The sequence below is a fragment of the Anopheles maculipalpis genome, chromosome 3RL, assembly GCF_943734695.1.
Source record: "Anopheles maculipalpis chromosome 3RL, idAnoMacuDA_375_x, whole genome shotgun sequence".
NCBI classification, from domain to species: Eukaryota; Metazoa; Arthropoda; class Insecta; order Diptera; family Culicidae; genus Anopheles; species Anopheles maculipalpis.
The window spans coordinates 27,604,434-27,625,533 of NC_064872.1; the positions used below are offsets into that span (position 1 = coordinate 27,604,434).

Genomic DNA, 21,100 nt, shown 5'->3' on the forward strand with positions numbered 1-21,100 from the left:
AAAAAAAAAATTGCTATAAATTTGCATAAAACATTTAAGGTATATCAGAAAGCAAACTGTCATCCCAACCTGACATACTTCTAAAGCGTGTCCTTGTTAATGATCTCGATGAGTTCCGGGTTCGCGAGCATGGTTTGATGCGTTCCGTCGATAATTTTCACAATCAGCGATGCGACAGTAAACTCACTCAGCCCGTAATCCTCCTCGACATCGCTGATATTCGCTGATCGCACCAGGACGAGCGGTGATATGATCTTTTCCTTCGCTTCCGTACTCATGTTCATCGCTGCCTTTAAACGATAGAACAGTACGCGCATCATCTTGCGAGCGTACTCTTCCGTAAACGGGTTTGAATCGCGGGCAATCTCCATCAGCTTGTCTACACGCTCAAGGTACGTTGTTTGATCCATGATGGGTTTAATAATGTCCTGTGTAGTTGTGGGAAGGACAAAGGATAGCACGAGCGTAAGGATTGCCATTTGAAGATGTTCGTCATCAAAGCCTGATAAATGGTGGCTGGCGAAGCGTTGCAGATACAATGGAGAACCATCGATTAGCATCAACTTTCCTTGTAGTGATCGTGCTTCCAGGCGTTTCACGATCTCTAGCGCCAACAACGATCCGAAGGAATATCCAATGACCAAGAACTGTTCTGCCTTGGCGAAGACAGTCTCGAACATCTCGTCAAACACGGTGTCAATGATTCCGGAGACGGTCTGCTCGTCGGTAGCGTTGGCGAACGTCTGCAGCATGAATGTAGGAGCATTAATTTCGGAAGCGATCTTCGTCCAGGCCGGGCTGCAAACACTCTCAATGCCCGGGATGAGCAGCACGGGACGATCGTATTCGAGATCGTTACACTTGGAGGGCAACCGTAGGACAGTGTGATGGCTGGCGGCTTCATCACCGAAGCTAGCCAGCAAGTCCTCAAGCTGCAGCTGTTGAGTAGTGGCCTCAGCTGCCTCATTCTCAGCCTTTGCGTCAGCAAGCTTCTGAAGCTTGGAGAACGTGAGTGTACGAAGATCTTGCGGCGTTAGAATGATATCGAAGTCACGCTCCAGTACCTGTCGGATTTCGACGGCCATGAGAGAATCCATACCGATGTCGGCAAGGGTACTCTCAACAGAGACAGACTTCATGTCTCGAATGTTCATGATGTTCATAACAGCCTCGACGATGTTCTTCGCTCCACCACTAGAGCTTCGCTTCTCGGCCACAACCATACTGGCCACAATAGGCTCTTGAGTGGAGAGTAGTTGATCGAGCACTTGGATGCAGGACGAGAGTCGTTGCTGCAATGTACCTCCGATCTCCATGTCGATCTTGTCCTCTTGCATATCCGCAACAATACCGACCTCACCGATGGCTCCCCATTGGATGGCTTTTCCTGGTAGGCCTTGAGCGACGCGATGCTCGATGATTCGTTCCATGATGGAGTTCGCCATACCGTAGTTAGACTGGCCAGCATTTCCTCGGCCGCAAGAGACACTGGAGAACACGACGAAGTGTTTCAGCATGGGACACAGCTCTCGGCTGATAAGGTCGAGATGATGTGTGGCGGTGGCCTTAGGAGCCAAACATTCGGCAAACTTGTCCACCGATTGGTTTTCGATAATCGCGTCCCGGAGCTGTACGGCCAGATTAAAGATACCAGCGATAGGTCCCATACGGATGGCTTGTTGGAGGAGTCGACGACATCCACTCTCGGTAGAAATGTCTTCCGTGGAGATGACAACTTGGACTCCGTATGTGTGCCATGTGCTAGAGAATGAGAGAGGAATATATTCAACGAGTTGGGGTAAGTCTCAGAGTGTAGACTACTTACTTGATACGGTACTGTTGATAAGGCTTGGTGATTCCTCGGCTGGAGCTGAGCACTAGCTTACGACATCCTCGAATAATAAGCCAATCGGCCAACTCGAGTCCAAATCCACCAAGACCACCAGCAATGACGAAGCTTTGCTCAGGGTTACAGTAAACCCGAGGAAGATAGCATATTGGGACAGAACCGATATCATCCTGATTGTCACGAATCTTAAGTACAACCTTTCCGATGTGTTTGGCAGTAGCAAGATATCGGAACGCTTGTTCGATCTCATGCGCCTGGAAGACGGTAGTAGGAAGCGGCTGGATGATGCCCTTGGAAATATCGTTCGAAATAAGTTTGTGCAACGCTATCAGTAAATCTCGCCTTTCCTTGAACAACAAATCGACGAGCACGGCAGTAAAGGTGATTCCTTTATGGAAAAGAGTCATCGCCAGCTTGGAATCCTTCATCATGTCATACTTTCCGATTTCGAGGAAGTGTCCTCCTTTAGCTAAACAGCGGATGGATGCCTGAAGCTTTTCCTCGGAAAGAGAGTTGAGAACAAAGTCGACACCTCGGCCATCAGTACGCTCCTTGATGAGAGTTTCGAAGGAGGTATCTCTGGAATTACCGATGTTGTTGGGGTTCAGGTCAGGGAAGTAACTGAGGAGGAACTCTCGTTTCTCCTTGGTGCTGACGGTGGTAAAGACTTCGAGTCCGTATGCCAGACAAACTCGAATAGCGGCAAGACCGATACCTCCCGTACCAGCGTGTATGAGAACGGAATTTCCTTTGCGAATTTGAGAGCAAATGAAGAAGGCAGCGTAGACCGTAGCGTATACAGTAGGTATGGTAGCTGCCTGTTCCAAAGTTAAATAATCAGGAACTTCCAGCGTAAAGATAGTATCTGCCTCAACCATTGTAGCCATAGATCCAGCTTGAATGATGCCCATTACCCGCTTACCGGCCGCTGTTACACCAGAATATTCGAAGCCTAGAACGCACTCTTGTTCCATCCTATCAGTGCAGAACGTTTCAAGCGTTAGTCTTCCGGTAGCAATCATAACGTCCTTAAAGTTCAAAGAGCTGTATACGATTTTAATTAAAGGGCTTTTAGGCGGTTGCTCGCTCAACGGTCCAACCATCCACGTGAATGAAGAGAGATCTCCAGGCTTGACACAGTTGGCGAAGCAGTGGTTAGTGGTCGACTCATACCGCGGCTCTTCCAGCAGCTTGAAATGGCGATAACATCCCCATTGACCATTGCGATAGACGTTGATCGCCAGTCCAAGCTCAATCTGATCTTTGTAGAATGGATTGGATGGATCAAACGCCGGAGCATTGGGATCGTCAATGAAGAAACAAGAAACAGTTTGAATGTTGGGTTCCTTGCGGATACAGTTCACAAGTCCGATGACACCCGAAGAAGAATCATTTTGAGCGACGAGAATGATGGGTTTCGTTTTGACTTCTTGTTTCAACTCCAACAACCAGTTATGGGCGGTATCTTTCGACGATATTTGAATAACGTGAGCATCGACGGAGGTGTTCATAGCAGACTTCTTTTGTTGGAGTAGCAGGAATGTCTCTCCTTCGATCGGGAGGGTACTCACAAGCTGGAGCCGTCGATGGCTATCCTGAAGCTGATATCCTTGAGACTCGCGAAGCAGTATGAAGCCCTGATCGGAAAGCGAATTGATAGCATCGGAGATGAACTCGTCGTCGCTGAAGAGGTTCTCACAGATAAGCAACAGTACGTTACGTTGCTTCATGAGCTTATCTTCCGAGATAGTGACGTTAGGGATGGGCTCAGGCTTCGTGTTGGAAAGCAATGTAAGGTGGGCCTTCACCAACGGCAAGTCACCGATAGCATCGCCAAAGAGGGAAATGATAGGTTCCTTCGTTTTAGAGTGAATCTCCGTAACAGCACAAACCAATGTTGTCTGATTGTCAAGAATGGTTTGTAGAATAAAAGAAGCAGCTTGTGCCGGTTGTATGGTTTGCTGAGAGAAATAGGGATAAAACTTGTAGCTCTCTAGCACAGGAACACCCGGCGGAAGTCGTCGCGCGATAGTACTCGCATTAAGACCACGAATCTCAATTCCACTGCTCTGCAAAAGGTTAAGATCGCTATCGAAACACACGTTGTAGAACTGGACGTTCTCTCTGCTGGTTTGGAGTGAGGATTTTTGCCGTATAGGATCAACCTTGATCGACTCAATACGGGTAGGAATCATGAGCGAACGTGAATCCACCGCAATGATGGCGACCTGCAGCATGCAATCCAAAAGCGCTGTCCAGTTACCCTTCCATTCGATGTTTGCAAACGAACCATCGGTGGCCGACTCCATAACGGACTTGAACAATCCTCCATAGTGGTATCCGCGAAGTCGCAGCTCTTTGTAGAAGTCTCTCGTTGGAAGCGTTATTGCTTGCGTGTTTCGCTGCTGAATGGACTGAAGTTTGAAGTTGTTGAGACGTTGAATGCATCCCGTAACGACCAGAGTCGAACCTTCGATCACTTCAAAATGTCCACTAATGTCGTTGATCTCGACAAAGAGTGTTACAGTTTGACCGCTCGTAATGGTAGTGGCGCGTAGAAACTCTATCTCCGTAAACTCAACGGCTACTTCATTCGGGATGGTTCCCGTTTTGCTGGTGAAGGAATCCCACACAAGATACAGATATTCTGTGGCAGGTATTAGTACCCTACCATCGATGCAGTGTCCGGCTATGTACTCTTGCTCGTGAAGTGTGACAGTGTATTGGTTGGAGCCTTGATCCACCATCTTTTTGGTTTGGAAGTTAGCCACGTGCCAGTCTACGGAGTGATCCCATTGGATGAGCGGACCAATCATGGGAGTTTCTAGTGAGACGGGGAACTTTACCTCGGGATAAAGATCGAGCAACTGGCACTGTTGTCCATCGACGAAAGCTCTGGAAAAGAAACGCGGAAAGAATAGTAAAGATAGAACTTGAAAATGCTTGAACGACAAGGAAAGATCTACTTACCGCCCAATAGTAGCTAGGAAACTTTTCACAATGTCATCAGTAGATTGAATCGAAGGAAGTGGTTGCAGCACTACAGCATCACTGTCAAGTCTGTTAAATATTTGAGCCGAAGATTTAGGATCGTAGATACGGAAGGATAGCACCGAGGTAGCAGTCTTCCACTTGCCGGTAGGTTTCGCAAACAGGAACGATTGCAGCACCGATGTCAGCTTAGCATTCAAATCCTTGTCCGTGATAATATCACGATAGTTAAACGTCTCTGGGTTGTGGTATGGACCGAGTAGAACTCCATGCGTAAAGGCCACACGTATTGCATCCGAAAGCGACAGTACACCATCAATGTACGCGCACGTTATCTGTCCAATCGAGTATCCACCATACTGGTCCACCTTAAGCCCGATCGCTTTCAGCGTATGATACACACTGATCTGTATGATAAGCGTCCAAACAGCTCGCTGGAGAATGGTTGCTTGTGGATCTTTACTGAAGATACAATCAGACTCGGGTGCCTTCAACAGGCCCAAACACTGTTCTACCGATGATTGAAATGGTGCGAATTTCTCAAACGATTGCAGCGTCGTTGACCAATCGTAATCCATCTGTCCAAAGACGATGGCAAACTTGGGCAGAGTTTTTCGCGCCTTGACAACACTTTTCTGCAGGACAGCAGTGGTGCCGTCTTCACGCCGAGCAAGTATTGCGTATCCTCGATTGTTCATTTTAGAAAGCTCCTTTCGCTGAATGTTGTGCGTTAGGGCGTAAAGTTCGGGGTCAAAGTTGTGTTTGGCAATTCCTTCCAGAAAATGATCAACCGCTTCGATCGTTCGTCCACTCCAAACAATCAGCCGAGGCAGATCATCTGAAGGGCGTCCATTGGACGACGCCTTTTTCCCAGTGTGAGCATGCAGCAGTGCGTGTGCGTTTGCTCCTCCAAATCCAAAAGAATTGACCGCGACCAGTGGTCCATCGAGCGGTGTCGGTTCGTCGACCACTTTCAGGTGGCCATTTAACAGCGACGGTACATCTTTCCTAGGTTCTGTGAAGTGGATGTTCGGGGGAATAAGGTTAGTTTGCATTGCGATTATGCACTTAGTGATGGAACAAATTCCAGCAGCCGGTTCCGAATGTCCAATGTTCGATTTGACCGATCCAACAAGCAGTGGGCCTTTTCGGTCGGGACAGAACACCTTATCTATGGCGTCACATTCCTCCGGATCTCCAACCATGGTACCGGTACTGTGAGCCTCGACATAGCTGACGTCCTTAGGATCGTATGGTACCTCGGAGTACAGCTCATCCAGCAGCTGCTTCTGTATCTTGTTCGATGGGAAGGTAATACCCTCGAGCTTGTATCCATCGCAGTTCGTTTTGGTGTTCACAACGTGTGCATAGATACGCTTCGAATCCTTTGCCTTTTGGAGCAGAATCACTGCGTTAGCCTCCGAACGGGAATACCCCGAAGCACTCTTATCGAATGGTCGACAAAATCCGTCCGGTGCTAGCACACCGAGCAGTGCAAATTGAAGCGTAATGTAAGGATGCAGTGTAAGATTGGTACCGGCAACGAATGCCGCATCACACTGCCCTTGGCGGATGGCTTTACAGGCCCAATCGAGAGCGTACATGGAGCTACTACAGGCCGTATCCACCGTGACAGCTGGTCCCTTCAGATCCAATGCGTATGCTATCTTAAGCGCTAACATACTTCTTGTAAAGCTGAAAGTATAGTTACATATTTAAGACAATTCGTAAGCGATCCAACTGATCGTGATACAAACCCCAGCATTACTTTTTTGTAGGGCATGCGCGTCTTCTTGTACGTCCAGTAAGTCTCCGTCTCGGACATCGAGAATCCAATAAACACACCCGTTTTTGTGCCACGCAAATCATCCAAATGTAGTCCCGCGTCCAGAACTGCCTCGTAGCAGTGCTCCAGCAGTATCCGATGCTGAGGATCCATCGTATGCGCCTCCTTGGGACTGTAGCCAAAGAAGTTCGCATCGAACTTTGCGAGAGTGTTCAGCTTTCCCAGACGCGTCGGTATGTCCGGATGTGTATGGCGCCATCGATCTTCCTTGTCATCGACAAGATCAATCTGTGTTGGAGAATGGAGCTCGGTGCAGTGGATCATACGCAATGCGGGGCACTAACTTACCTTGCTGTACAGATTGTCGGCAAACTCTTGCACATTGTCCGATCGTGGATATTTGCCTGCTATACCTGCAATGACAATCGAATTCTCCGACTCGATCGGCTCGATCGCTGGACCGTGGACAGTCTTCATGGTGTACGCGTATACACTGATGAGCTGGACGGGTTCAGTGAATTGATTTATATGAGCGCTTTTGCACAAAACATTCAAATCGATCCGCATAATTGTCCACCCGGGAACGTGACTTCCTGGCCATGCGCAATTAGTAGCATGCGCATTGTTTTTCACTTTAAACCTTTTAAAGCTCCGACAGCTAATTAAAGTGTTAATTATACTGTGTGAGTGAGGTGAAATGGCATTTTCTTAACTGTATCGTGTGGTGCACGGGTTAGTGGGTATGAGCGCTACAAACTGTTTCTACGAGCCCATTGTATGTGGCAAGTTGGTAGAAAGAATTAATTAAATCAGTGTAGTTTGGGGTAGTTTGTGTGGAAGCAAGCGAAGTTATACTGTGTAAGAAATGGGGTCAAATGGTAAAAAACTTTTTGCTGTTGGTGTTTATATTGGCTTTACAGTTTTTTCTTGCCGGAAGTTAGTGTCGGACACAACAAGTAAACAAATATTTCATCGCTTTTTCAATGCTTCGTTTTATTGATTATCTTATGGAATTTGATAAATAGGCTTTCGTTTTTTTTTTATCGATCGCATGTTCACAGAGTGTCCTTATTAATAATTTCAAGCAGTTCCATGTTGGATAACATGGTCTGATGCGTACCGTCGATGACCTTGACAATCATGGACGACTGTGTGAACTCGCTTAGTCCGTAATCCTCCTCAATTTCGCTAATCGTTCCCGAGCGCACGAGAACCAATGGCGACACTAGTTTTTCCTTCACATCGGTGCTCATGTTCATGGCTGCTTTTAGTCGGTTGAACAATACTCGCATCATTTTGCGCGTATACTCTTCGGAGAAGGGATTTGATTCGCGACCAATTTCCAACATTTTTGAGACACGCATGTCGTACGTAGCTTCGCTCATGATTGTGCTGATGATTTCGTTGGACACCGAGGGCAATGCGAACGATAGGATGAGTGTGAGGATTGCCATTTGAAGATGTTCGTCATCAAAGCCTGATAAATGGTGGCTGGCGAAGCGTTGCAGATACAATGGAGAACCATCGATTAGCATCAACTTTCCTTGTAGTGATCGTGCTTCCAGGCGTTTCACGATCTCTAGCGCCAACAACGATCCGAAGGAATATCCAATGACCAAGAACTGTTCCGCCTTGGCGAAGACAGTCTCGAACATCTCGTCAAACACGGTGTCAACGATTCCGGAGACGGTCTGCTCGTCGGTAGCGTTGGCGAACGTCTGCAGCATGAATGTAGGAGCATTAATTTCGGAAGCGATCTTCGTCCAGGCCGGGCTGCAAACACTCTCAATGCCTGGGATGAGCAGCACGGGACGATCGTATTCGAGATCGTTACACTTGGAGGGCAATCGTAGGACAGTGTGATGGCTGGCGGCTTCATCACCGAAGCTAGCCAGCAAGTCCTCAAGCTGCAGCTGTTGAGTAGTGGCCTCAGCAGCCTCATTCTCAGCCTTTGCGTCAGCAAGCTTCTGAAGCTTGGAGAACGTGAGTGTACGAAGATCTTGCGGCGTTAGAATGATATCGAAGTCACGCTCCAGTACCTGTCGGATTTCGACGGCCATGAGAGAATCCATACCGATGTCGGCAAGGGTACTCTCAACAGAGACAGACTTCATGTCTCGAATGTTCATGATGTTCATAACAGCCTCGACGATGTTCTTCGCTCCACCACTAGAGCTTCGCTTCTCGGCCACAACCATACTGGCCACAATAGGCTCTTGAGTGGAGAGTAGTTGATCGAGCACTTGGATGCAGGACGAGAGTCGTTGCTGCAATGTACCTCCGATCTCCATGTCGATCTTGTCCTCTTGCATATCCGCAACAATACCGACCTCACCGATGGCTCCCCATTGGATGGCTTTTCCCGGCAGGCCTTGAGCGACACGATGCTCGATGATTCGTTCCATGATGGAGTTCGCCATACCGTAGTTAGACTGGCCAGCATTTCCTCGGCCGCAAGAGACACTGGAGAACACGACGAAGTGTTTCAGCATGGGACACAGCTCACGGCTGATAAGGTCGAGATGATGTGTGGCGGTAGCCTTAGGAGCCAAACATTCGGCAAACTTATCCACCGATTGGTTTTCGATAATCGCGTCCCGGAGCTGTACGGCCAGATTAAAGATACCAGCGATAGGTCCCATGCGGATGGCTTGTTGGAGGAGTCGACGACATCCACTCTCGGTAGAAATGTCTTCCGTGGAGATGACAACTTGGACTCCGTATGTGTGCCATGTGCTAGAGAGTGAGAGAGGAATATATTCAACGAGTTGGGGTAAGTCTCAGAGTGTAGACTACTTACTTGATACGGTACTGTTGATAAGGCTTGGTGATTCCTCGGCTGGAGCTGAGCACTAGCTTACGACATCCTCGAATAATAAGCCAATCGGCCAACTCGAGTCCAAATCCACCAAGACCACCAGCAATGACGAAGCTTTGCTCTGGGTTACAGTATACCCGAGGAAGATAGGATATTGGGACAGAACCGACATCATCCTCATTGTCACGAATCTTAAGTACAACCTTTCCGATGTGTTTGGCAGTAGCAAGATATCGGAACGCTTGTTCGATCTCATGCGCCTGGAAGACGGTAGTAGGAAGCGGTTGAATGATGCCCTTGGAAATATCGGTCAACATGAGTTTCTGCAGCGCTATCAGCAGATTGCGTCTTTCCTTGAACAACAAATCGACGAGCACGGCGGTAAAGGTAATTCCTTTCTGGAAGAGCGCCATTGACAGCTTAGAATCCTTCATCATGTCGTACTTTCCGATTTCGAGGAAATGTCCTCCCTTTGCCAAGCAGCGGATGGATGCCTGAAGCTTTTCCTCGGAAAGAGAGTTGAGAACAAAGTCGACACCTCGGCCATCAGTACGCTCCTTGATGAGAGTTTCGAAGGAGGTATCTCTGGAATTACCGATGTTGTTGGGGTTCAGGTCAGGGAAGTAACTGAGGAGGAACTCTCGTTTCTCCTTGGTGCTGACGGTGGTAAAGACTTCAAGTCCGTATGCTAGACAAACTCGAATAGCGGCAAGACCGATACCTCCCGTACCAGCGTGTATAAGAACGGAATTTCCTTTGCGAATTTGAGAGCAAATGAAGAAGGCAGCGTAGACCGTAGCGTATACAGTAGGTATGGTAGCTGCCTGTTCCAAAGTTATGTCATTAGGTACGTCCAAAGTAAAGGCACTATCTGCCTCAATTATTGTAGCCATAGATCCAGCTTGAATGATGCCCATTACCCGCTTACCGGTCGCTGTAACACCAGAATATTCGAAGCCTAGAACGCACTCTTGTTCCATCCTGTCGGTGCAGAACGTTTCAAGCGTTAGTCTTCCGGTAGCAATCATAACGTCCTTGAAATTCAAAGAGCTGTACACGACTTTAACCAAAGGACTTTTAGGCGGTTGCTCGCTCAACGGTCCAACCATCCACGTGAATGAAGAGAGATCTCCAGGCTTGACACAGTTGGCGAAGCAGTGGTTAGTGGTCGACTCATACCGCGGCTCTTCCAGCAGCTTGAAATGGCGATAGCATCCCCATTGACCATTGCGATAGACGTTGATCGCCAGTCCAAGCTCAATCTGATCTTTGTAGAATGGATTGGATGGATCAAACGCCGGAGCATTGGGATCATCAATGAAGAAACAAGAAACAGTTTGAATGTTGGGTTCCTTGCGGATACAGTTCACAAGTCCGATGATACCCGAAGAAGGATCATTTTGAGCGACGAGAATGATGGGTTTCGTTTTGACTTCTTGTTTCAACTCCAACAACCAGTTATGGGCGGTATCTTTCGACGATATTTGAATAACGTGAGCATCGACGGAGGTGTTCATAGCGGACTTCTTTTGTTGGAGTAGCAGGAATGTCTCTCCTTCGATCGGGAGGGTACTCACAAGCTGGAGCCGTCGATGGCTATCCTGAAGCTGATATCCTTGAGACTCGCGAAGCAGTATGAAGCCCTGATCGGAAAGCGAGTTGATAGCATCGGAGATGAACTCGTCGTCGCTGAAGAGGTTCTCACAGATAAGCAACAGTACGTTACGTTGCTTCATGAGCTTATCTTCCGAGATAGTGACGTTAGGGATGGGCTCAGGCTTCGTGTTGGAAAGCAATGTAAGGTGGGCCTTCACCAACGGCAAGTCACCGATAGCATCGCCGAAAAGGGAAATGATAGGCTCCCTCGTTTTAGAATGAACTTCCGTGACGGAGAAAAAGATTGTGGCTTGATTCTCCAGAATCGTTTGAACAATGGTTGAAACGGCAGTGGCTAGTGGAGCTACGTGTTGTGGATAGTACGGTTGGAACTTGTAAGTTTCAAGTACAGGAACACCCGGCGGAAGTCGTCGCGCGATGGAACTAGCATTAAGTCCTCGTATTTCTATCGCTCCACATTGCAAAAGGTTAAGTTCTGGGTCGAAGCGAGCGTTATAGCTTGGAATTTCATTGCCCTGGTCCGTTCCCTTGTGCTGTATAGGATCAATCTTCATCGACTCAATGCGGGTAGGAATCACGAGCGATCGAGAATCCACAGCAATGATGGCGACTTGCAGAATGCAATCGAGTAACGCTGTCCAGTTAAATTTCCATTCAATCTTAGCATACGATCCATCAGCAGCTGATTCTAGCACAGACTTGAAGTATCCTCCGTAGTGGTATCCACGCAGTCGAAGCTCCTTATAGAAGTCCTTCGATGGGAGTATTACCGCATCGCTCTTCTTGTGCTCGATGACCGGTGGTTTGTAATTGGCGAGTGCCTGAATGCGACCCGTGACTACTAGTGCCGTACCTTCACGTACCTCAAAGTAGCCCGTAACATCATTCAAATCGATTGAAAGCGTTACCTGCTGATCTCCAACGAGTGTGGTAGCACGCAAAAATTCTATATCGAAAAATTCTACCGGCATTTCTTCGGGAATGATGCCCATTTTGCCGGAGAAGGAATCCCAGACGTAAAACAGATATCCCGTAGCCGGTATGAGGATTCTTCCATCAATACAGTGGCCAGCGATGTAGTCTTGTTCCGAGAATGAAATCGTATACTCCGAGGTGCTTTGATCAACCATACGAGTCGTCCGGAAGTTGGTGACATGCCAATCGGCAGAATGATCCCACTCGAGAAGTGATGAAATCATGGGAGTACCCTGCGAAACGGGAAAGTCGATCGATGGATACAGCGACAGCAGGTTGATTTGATGACCTTTCTGGAATGCTCTGGAAATGTAGACGATGGTTGGATAAATAATTACACATGATTATTTGAGAGATTAAGACGTGATAATACTTACTCTCCGATCGCCTTCAGGAAGTTAATGACAACCTCAGTCGACGACTTCAAAGAATCATTCAATGGCTGCAAAACGAGCGTTACATTTCCTAAAGTTTGGAACAACGATGCCGTTGCCTTTGAATCGTACATATCGAAAGTTTTCAGTTGGCAAGGATTAAACCACTTTGGTGTTGCAGCTCGAAGTCGCAGAGGCTTAAGTGCAGCTGCCATCTTAACGTTAAGCTGTTTGTTCGATGAAACATTGTTGCTAGAGTTCTTTTCAGTTTGATGGGCACGAATAATATAACCCTGTGCGTAGGCCACTCGCAGTGCATCTTGAAGCGATAGCACTCCGTCAAAATACGCACATGCGATTTGTCCTGCAGCATATCCAGCGTACTGATCGATCGATAAGCCAGACTTGATCAACATCCGGTACACACCCACTTGAGTGATGAACGTCCACAAGATGCGATGAATTGAATCGTCCGTCTGCATTGTCTGATCGAATGCATCGAACGCACACGCCCTTATCGCTTGCAGACATTCCTTAGTGCTTTCAACAAACTCTGGAAACTGCTTAAACGCTTCCACCGTCTCCTTCCAGTTGCTTTCTAGCTGTCCAAACACAAGCGTTACTGGAGGAACCTTATATTTTTTGGGAGTAACGGTGGAAGTCGCTTTAAACAGCAGTTCAGCAGTACGGTCCTGACGTCCACCGAAGATAGCGTACCCTTTGGTGATCATTTTGGGAATTTCCTTGCGCTGAATGTTATGAGTTAGGGCGTAAAATTCGGCATCATATGCTTTGCCTTTTAGACTGTTCAGGAAATTATCCACCGCAGCAATGGTTCTACCGCTCCAAACTATCAACCGTGGCAGTCCGTCCGATGGGTAACCACCGTTGATCTTTTGCTTCGTGCAGTTGTGTAGCAGTGCATGAGCATTAGCACCTCCAAATCCGAAGGAATTTACCGCTACAAGTGGTCCACCTAGGGGAGTCGATTGATCAACCACCTTAAGCTTTCCGTTGAGTAGTGATGGTACATCCGATCGTGGTTCGGTGTAGTTGATGTTCGGTGGAATGATACAATTTTGCATCGCAATTACACATTTGGTAACGGAACAGATACCAGCGGCAGCTTCCGAATGTCCGATGTTTGATTTGACCGAGCCGACCAGTAGTGGATCGGTTCTGTCGGGACAGAACACTTTTTCAATGGCGTCACATTCCTCCGGATCTCCAACCATGGTACCGGTACTGTGAGCCTCGACATAGCTGACGTCCTTAGGATCGTAGGGTACCTCGGAGTACAGCTCATCCAGCAGCTGCTTCTGTATCTTGTTCGATGGGAAGGTAATACCCTCGAGCTTGTATCCATCGCAGTTCGTTTTGGTGTTCACAACGTGTGCATAAATACGTTTGGCATCCTTTGCCTTTTGGAGCAGAATCACTGCGTTAGCCTCCGATCGGGAGTATCCGGAAGCATTCTTATCGAATGGTCGGCAAAATCCGTCCGCTGCTAGCACACCGAGCAGTGCAAATTGAAGCGTAATGTAAGGATGCAACGTAAGATTGGTACCGGCAACAATGGCGGAATCACACTGTCCTTGACGGATGGCTTTACAGGCCCAATCGAGAGCGTACATGGAGCTGCTGCATGCCGTATCTACCGCCATGGCAGGTCCCTTCAGATCCAATGCGTACGCAATTTTGGTTGCAAGCATGCTTCGAACGAACCTGTATTTAATTACATCATTAATAGCATCTCATTGTAAAAAAAATCCATGTAATGCTGCTACACTCACCCCAAGATAGATCTATTGTACGGTGATTTGGTTTTCTTGTAAGTCCAATAGATTTCCGTCTCCGCAATTGACACACCGACAAACACGCCCGTACGCGAACCTTTGATGTCATCCGGATGCAGCCCGGCGTCCAGCAACGCTTCGTAGCAATGCTCCAATAGCAGACGCTGCTGCGGATCCATCGTATGCGTTTCCTGGAAGCCACTGTTGAAGAACTCCGCATCAAACTTTCCCAAATTGTTTAACTTCCCTAGGCGCTTCGGAATGCCAGCGTACAGATGACGCCATCGATCTTCTTTATCATCGACCAAATCGACCTTTGGAAACAGAAAGTGAACAGCGGTTCACATTAGCGAGATGTAAGCTAAGACACGTTCACTACACGCCACTTGCTTCGTACCTTGTTGTAGAGATTTTTGGCAAAATGTTCTACACTGTCCGAACGCGGATACTTGCCCGCAATGCCACTGATTACGATCGAATCGTCCGAGGTGATTGAAGTACATTTTGCGACAGAGGATGACGTAGATGGATTGCTGCTAGACTGCATGGTGATAGTTTTCGTGGGTGATTTGTGTTGCTTGTAGTGAAATGTACGACCGTATAGTGAAGAGTGCACTGCTGCAGTATCGATAGCGCTAGCTTGGTTTTATATTCGGAGCTATTAAGACAACTTTTTTTTCCTATGGCTCTAGCTGTGCCGCACAGTGGATTGTGCAAATTTAGCGTATTAATATGCAATAAATAGCATTGAGGAGAAATAGGTTAGCGAATAGATACAGGTCAATGGGCAGTCCTATGCCGGTTGAGGGTTTACCTTGGGATGACTAATTGTGCCCCGCACGATATGTTGGCCGAAATGTTTTACCCTGAACCCTAGAGTGAATCACTTTCGACTGCTCCAGAATTCTTCAGAATTTGTAGACGAATGATGTCGGGTAATAATTTCATACGTAGTACATGGATTTGCACTTTTGCAGGATCGCAGAAATGGATTGACACGAATCGTTTTGGTACGGTTAGTCTAACCTTGAAATTGCTAATGAATGCAAATGATACGCGGCAACTGACCTGTTAGGTGTAGGAAAATTAATTCGTTACGGTTCGGACCATTTGAAGGAAGTATAAATAATGGGTTGCGTTAATCAGGCGTACCGCGCTTCGATTCTTGCGGACAATTTGTTACCGCATGTTTGACAGTAAAGTGTTCCAGAGAGGGTGCGTCGAGTGCAGTGTATCCGTACGGTGATCCAGTGTTGTTAAAGATGGAAGATTTCTGGTGTAAACTAGTGTGGTATTGTTGGACTGTGGATAAACATCTCAGCTGAAGAAGACAATGTGTCGTCTGTTAGGGGTCCCCATGTGTTGCGGTCTTTGTGGATTATCAGTCAATTGAAGATGATCAGCGTTGATTGAGATGCGCACCCAGGATAAGAATAGCAGGTCGAGATAATATGGAGCACCTAGTGCGTTAGAGCATAGCGTCTAACATCTCAATCCGAAGCGATCCCGGCACACGATGGGATGGCCAGTTGGTTGGTAGTATTCAGCATCCGAGGATCGCTATGACGGAAGTCAAAGCATCGCGTGGACATTGGGCATCGAAAACAGAGTTCATCCTATCATGCATTGGCTATGCGATTGGGCTAGGCAATGTGTGGCGTTTTCCATACCTTTGCTATCGGAACGGTGGTGGAGCATTTCTTGTGCCGTACTTGTTGATGCTGGTTCTGTGCGGCATACCGCTGTTCTTTCTGGAAACGTGTCTCGGGCAGTTTAGTGGAACCGGGTGTATAACGGTGTTCCAGATCGTTCCACTGCTCAAGGGTGCCGGTATCGCGATCGTGGTGATTAACTTTATCTGCACTGCGTACTACAGTGCCATCATATCCTACCCGTTGGTGTTTCTGTGGCGATCGTTACAAGCACATCTTCCTTGGGAAACGTGTGATAATGCTTGGAATACGGATCGATGTTTGGAACTTCGTGGTGAACAACAGGTGGAGTTGTTTCTCAATAACAGTGCACTCAGTGTGGCGGATCGGTATCGTACACCGGCGGATGAGTTTTTCCAGTAAGCATGTGCGAAAGCTAACTCTTACATCTGATCGCTAATGCAGTGTGTTTATTGCTCTATTTGTAGCAATGAAATTCTTCACATCTCGGACGGTATCGAACACATGGGACGGTTTGTGAAGCCACTCTTAATATGCGATATCATTGTCTGGATAGTTGTATTTTGCTGTATCGCAAAAGGTGTTCAATCGGTCGGTAAGGTTGTCTACTTTACGGCGACATTCCCATTCGCAATCCTTGCGGTGCTGCTGGTGCGCGGTGTGACACTACCGGGAGCGTTGGAAGGCATCAAGTTCTACATTATGCCAGAGTGGAGTCAGCTGTTAAATCTGCGCGTGTGGGCAGACGCAGCTATACAAATTTTCTTCTCGCTTGGTCCTGGCTGGGGTGGGATTGTGAATATGGCGAGCTACAATCACTTCAAAAACAACACAAAGATGGACTCGATCATCATACCGATCGTTAACTGTGGGACAAGCATTTTGGCTGGCTTTGTGGTGTTTTCTGTGTTGGGATACTTTTCACGTAAGATATGTGAAGATGTGTACCGAACCAAGCAGAAAAATAAGGTTAATTGTCATTATGCGTCGCAGATCAAACAGGTCTTCCAGTAGCGACGGCTGCCACCGGTGGTCCAGGCTTGGCTTTCATCACGTATCCGGAGGCGATCAGTATGCTGCCACTATCACCACTGTGGGCGTGTCTGTTTTTCAGTATGTTATTTTTTCTTGGTGTTGATAGTATGGTAAGTAGCAATACGGCCTGGCCGTTCTACATGAATAATAAAAAAAGTATGCTAAGTGTAATGCATTACAGGAAAAGAGTCAAAAACCACTTTATTTTTTAAATTTTAGTTCGTCCAAATAGAAGCCATCGTTTCTTCGGTGCTTGATGTCTTTCCCGTGTTGCGCTCCATGAAGCTTCTAATAACGGGTGGAACATGTTTTCTTCTCTTACTGATGTCTTTGGCCTGCGTCACACAGGTAAGACACTGCGCAGCGTGGCTAAAACCCAGTACCTTCTGACGTGTCGCATTGAGTTCCTATTCTCGTTTGCAGGGTGGAATGTATCTGGTGCAGCTGCTGGACTGGTATTCGGCGTCAATTTCGGTGATACTGGTTTGCATTGTAGAGGTCATTGCCGTTGCATGGATTTACGGATGTGACAGGTTTGTTCGCGATGTCGAATTCATGATCGAGCGTAAGGTGGAACGATTTTGGATAGTGTCATGGAAATTCATAACACCAATCGTACTGACGGTAAGTGTAATGATAGTTGTAATTCTGGATATTGAAATGATGCTTTTGTTTTTTTTTTGGCTTAGTTTATATTCATCACTACAATCGTGTACAATACTGAGGTGTCTTACAATGGATTATCGTACCCTCGATGGGCTATAGGAGTCGGTTGGGCAAGTTGTTTGGTATCAATGCTTTGCATTCCAGCATTTGTAATTTATAAGCTGATTCGCACAAAAGGACCCTTAATGAAGGTAATATAGCGACACACATTTCCTGGTAAAAGCTTATTTTAAATCCTGTTTTTTTTTGTACTGTTCTCTAGCGTTTTAAGAATCAACTAAAACCACAAGATTGGGGCCCAGCCGATGCTTATCAACGCGCAATGTGGAGCGATAATGTTGAACACGTTCAGTAAAATAAATGATCTGCTCCTATCTTTCCTAACCATCTTACTGCTTAGAATCATACCGAAACTTTGACTGGTTGAGTTTTAGTAACATGCACCGCACCCGGATTGGCCGCGACGTTTACTCCACCACCGACCTCAACATTCACCGGCCGTTCTACCGGAACCGGAACGTGCTGCACTACCGGAACATGGTGCACTACAGGCACGTACACAGGCACCTTATGGACGACCTTCTGTACATGCACTTCCGGTACCTTCACGTACTCTCGCACAGTTACGGGATGATAGCTATGGACTCCACCATGTGAATGTTGGTGCAAGAATGGATTGGGATTTGCGTAGACGCTCGCGAGCAGTGCCATTACTAGGACGACTGTAAAGCTCTGTAATGGAACGATCACACTAGCATGAACTGTTTACAAAGGAGAAAAACTCATCTTCAAGCGCCTACCTTCATTGTGTTCGATGTGACTGATGGATCGAAGATCACCGACTAATGCTTGTAACAACCAGCGGATGGAATTTATACACGATTCGGGTCGAAGCGCTAGAAAACTAGTTTTCCAAAGTTTCTAGATGATCCGGAAGCACTCAGTGCCTTGTCGTCTTATCAGATTCACAAGCCGTCTATGTATCGGACAATGGCATCGTTACACCGGAACCACACGCGCACCATGTTTCTTTCTTTTCATTGGAGTAGAATGAGAACCGCCGAGAAGTTACCATTAATAGCCGAATGATTGTATTTCGAACGAATTGCTTCCTAATGTCTAAATTCCTTCTCGAATTTTTGACTTGATTTCATGACTATTTTTGAGATGAGAAATTTAGTGTCTCTTTTCGACTAGCAGCATTTAGTCCGAACCTGGCGCAGCTTCCAGGTTTAGCTGCTGCTGGGAAAAAGCGTGGCCTGGCAGTGGGGCCTCGTGGATCGCTCCTCGGTTGGCGGCTAGATAGCGGGCCTCCTTCTGGTAGACGAAGGCCGGAGCACTATACGCCAGCGGGGCGGTGTAGTAGTACGGAGCACCAGGAGCATAAGCCAACGGAGCACTAGCATAGGCGTAGGCTGGGGCCGTCGCGATAAGCTTGGCGTCCGAGTTACTCTGCACGACCGTTGTGTGTGGGGCAGCCAGGGCTAGTGGGGCTCCGTAGAAAAGAGGGGCGAGTCCAGCATCGGCGACTACGGCCAGAGCCATCATGACTACAGCTGCGATGCACTGAGAAATTAAAGAAAAGCGTTATTACACGTAGAAAATACTAACTAACTAATCGACTGATAACTGAAAGCTATTTACCTTCATGATTGCTGTTGAGAAAAGTTTTGTGGTTGATATTGGAGAAGGATTGCTTGATCGAACAATCAGTTGCGTTCTGTGGTGTGTTGAGTGTAAATGCTTCCTTTTTATACCAAGCCAAAACGTTGGCGTACCACTGGTCACAAAAAGAGTTAAAAAAATCATGGGAACGCATTCTTCTGCAGCATCAGATGATATGAAGCGAAAAAAGGAAAAGGAGCACGATCCAGCTCCAACTACCCGGCAAGTAAGGCAAGACGAAAAACAAGGAGCTTAATGCAATCAGATCAAGTGTCCAGATCGGTAAAATACAAGTTCCTGAGATGCGTGTCTACGCGTAGTCAATACGCGATCGTCAACTTCGCATGGAACCAGAACAACAATGCGTATGTTGTGCGGGTCAGTGTACTTGACGATGCGAGAGGATCGCGACTGCAAGCAAACAAACTGGTTATGAATGTTTTTTCATTGTTTTGTGTGTTGTTTTTAAAATAGTTGCGCTATTTTCTGCAAAAATTATGAACTGGATTGAAACGGACTCTTGATACGAACTGTAACGTTATGTGTCTTGTTCGTTGAAGGTTTTTTTTTTATCGTAAGGGTATAAATATCGATGTAACTTCGAAGATGTGATCAGAGTTCAACTGTCCGTCCCTCAGAACACAACGAAAACATTCCAATTATCGCAATCATGAAGGTACATGATACAGGATAGCACGCATCTCAGGGGTTAATATATTAATCGTTGTCAATATTTTTTTCTCAGTGCATCGCAGCTGTAGTCATGATGGCTCTGGCCGTAGTCGCCGATGCTGGACTCGCCCCTCTTTTCTACGGAGCCCCACTAGCCCTGGCTGCCCCACACACAACGGTCGTGCAGAGTAACTCGGACGCCAAGCTTATCGCGACGGCCCCAGCCTACGCCTATGCTAGTGCTCCGTTGGCTTATGCTCCTGGTGCTCCGTACTACTACACCGCCCCGCTGGCGTATAGTGCTCCGGCGTTCGTCTACCAGAAGGAGGCCCGCTATCTAGCCGCCAACCGAGGAGCGATCCACGAGGCCCCCCTGCCAGGCCACGCTTTTTCCCAGCAGCAGCTAAACCTGGAAGCTGCGCCAGGTTCGGACTAAATGCTGCTAGTCGAAAACAGACACTAAATTTCTCATCCCAAAAATAGTCATGAAATCAAGTCAAAAAGTCGAGAAGGAATTTAGACATTAGGAAGCAATTCGTTCGAAATACAATCATTCGGCTATTAATGGTAACTTCTCGGCGGTTCTCACTCTACTCCAATGCAAAGAAAGAAACATGGTGCGCGTGTGGTTCCGGTGTAACGATGCCATTGTCCGATACATAGACGGCTTGTGAATCTGATAAGACGACAAGGCACTGAGTGCTTCCGGATCATCTAGAAACTTTGGAAAACTAGTTTTCTAGCGCTTCGACCCGAATCGTGTATAAATTCCATCAGCTGGTTGTTACAAGCATTAGTCGGTGATCTTCGATCCATCAGTCACATCGAACACAATGAAGGTAGGCGCTTGAAGATGAGTTTTTCTCCTTTGTAAACAATTCATGCTAGTGTGATCGTTCCATTACAGAGCTTTACAGTCGTCCTAGTAATGGTACTGCTCGCGAGCGTCTACGCGAATCCCAATCCATTCTTGCACCAACATTCACATGGTGGAGTCCATAGCTATCATCCCGTAACTGTGCGAGAGTACGTGAAGGTACCGGAAGTGCATGTACAGAAGGTCGTCCATAAGGTGCCTGTGTACGTGCCTGTAGTGCACCATGTTCCGGTAGTGCAGCACGTTCCGGTTCCGGTAGAACGGCCGGTGAATGTTGAGGTCGGTGGTGGAGTAAACGTCGCGGCC

At 47.2% G+C, this 21,100-nt stretch overlaps 5 protein-coding genes across 5 annotated transcripts; 2 read left to right on the plus strand and 3 right to left on the minus strand.

Moving 5' to 3' along the window:
• Positions 1–80: 80 nt before the first annotated feature.
• Positions 81–7,128, minus strand: LOC126563745 (fatty acid synthase-like). The gene is made up of 5 exons (XM_050220445.1): positions 6,975–7,128; positions 6,598–6,914; positions 4,820–6,535; positions 1,826–4,744; positions 81–1,761 (listed from the first exon to the last, which is right to left on the minus strand). The coding sequence occupies exons 1-5, from the start codon at positions 7,101–7,103 to the stop codon at positions 81–83; spliced, it is 6,762 nt and encodes a 2,253-aa protein (XP_050076402.1). The 5' UTR covers positions 7,104–7,128.
• A 542-nt stretch (positions 7,129–7,670) lies between these two features.
• On the minus strand, positions 7,671–14,754 carry LOC126563744 (fatty acid synthase-like). Its single transcript, XM_050220444.1, has 5 exons — positions 14,604–14,754; positions 14,204–14,520; positions 12,414–14,135; positions 9,427–12,339; positions 7,671–9,362 (listed from the first exon to the last, which is right to left on the minus strand). The coding sequence occupies exons 1-5, from the start codon at positions 14,751–14,753 to the stop codon at positions 7,682–7,684; spliced, it is 6,783 nt and encodes a 2,260-aa protein (XP_050076401.1). The 5' UTR covers position 14,754; the 3' UTR covers positions 7,671–7,681.
• A 984-nt stretch (positions 14,755–15,738) lies between these two features.
• LOC126564426 (sodium-dependent proline transporter) lies at positions 15,739–17,940 on the plus strand. The gene is made up of 7 exons (XM_050221469.1): positions 15,739–16,277; positions 16,347–16,804; positions 16,873–17,024; positions 17,134–17,262; positions 17,338–17,538; positions 17,604–17,771; positions 17,843–17,940. The coding sequence occupies exons 1-7, from the start codon at positions 15,769–15,771 to the stop codon at positions 17,933–17,935; spliced, it is 1,710 nt and encodes a 569-aa protein (XP_050077426.1). The 5' UTR covers positions 15,739–15,768; the 3' UTR covers positions 17,936–17,940.
• Positions 17,941–18,783: 843 nt separating this feature from the next.
• On the minus strand, positions 18,784–19,298 carry LOC126565636 (adult cuticle protein 1-like). The gene is made up of 2 exons (XM_050222833.1): positions 19,225–19,298; positions 18,784–19,146 (listed from the first exon to the last, which is right to left on the minus strand). The coding sequence occupies exons 1-2, from the start codon at positions 19,228–19,230 to the stop codon at positions 18,784–18,786; spliced, it is 369 nt and encodes a 122-aa protein (XP_050078790.1). The 5' UTR covers positions 19,231–19,298.
• A 566-nt stretch (positions 19,299–19,864) lies between these two features.
• On the plus strand, positions 19,865–20,353 carry LOC126565635 (adult cuticle protein 1-like). Its single transcript, XM_050222832.1, has 2 exons — positions 19,865–19,921; positions 19,991–20,353. Exons 1-2 carry the CDS (start codon positions 19,916–19,918, stop codon positions 20,351–20,353), a joined length of 369 nt encoding a protein of 122 aa, XP_050078789.1. The 5' UTR covers positions 19,865–19,915.
• Positions 20,354–21,100: the final 747 nt, after the last annotated feature.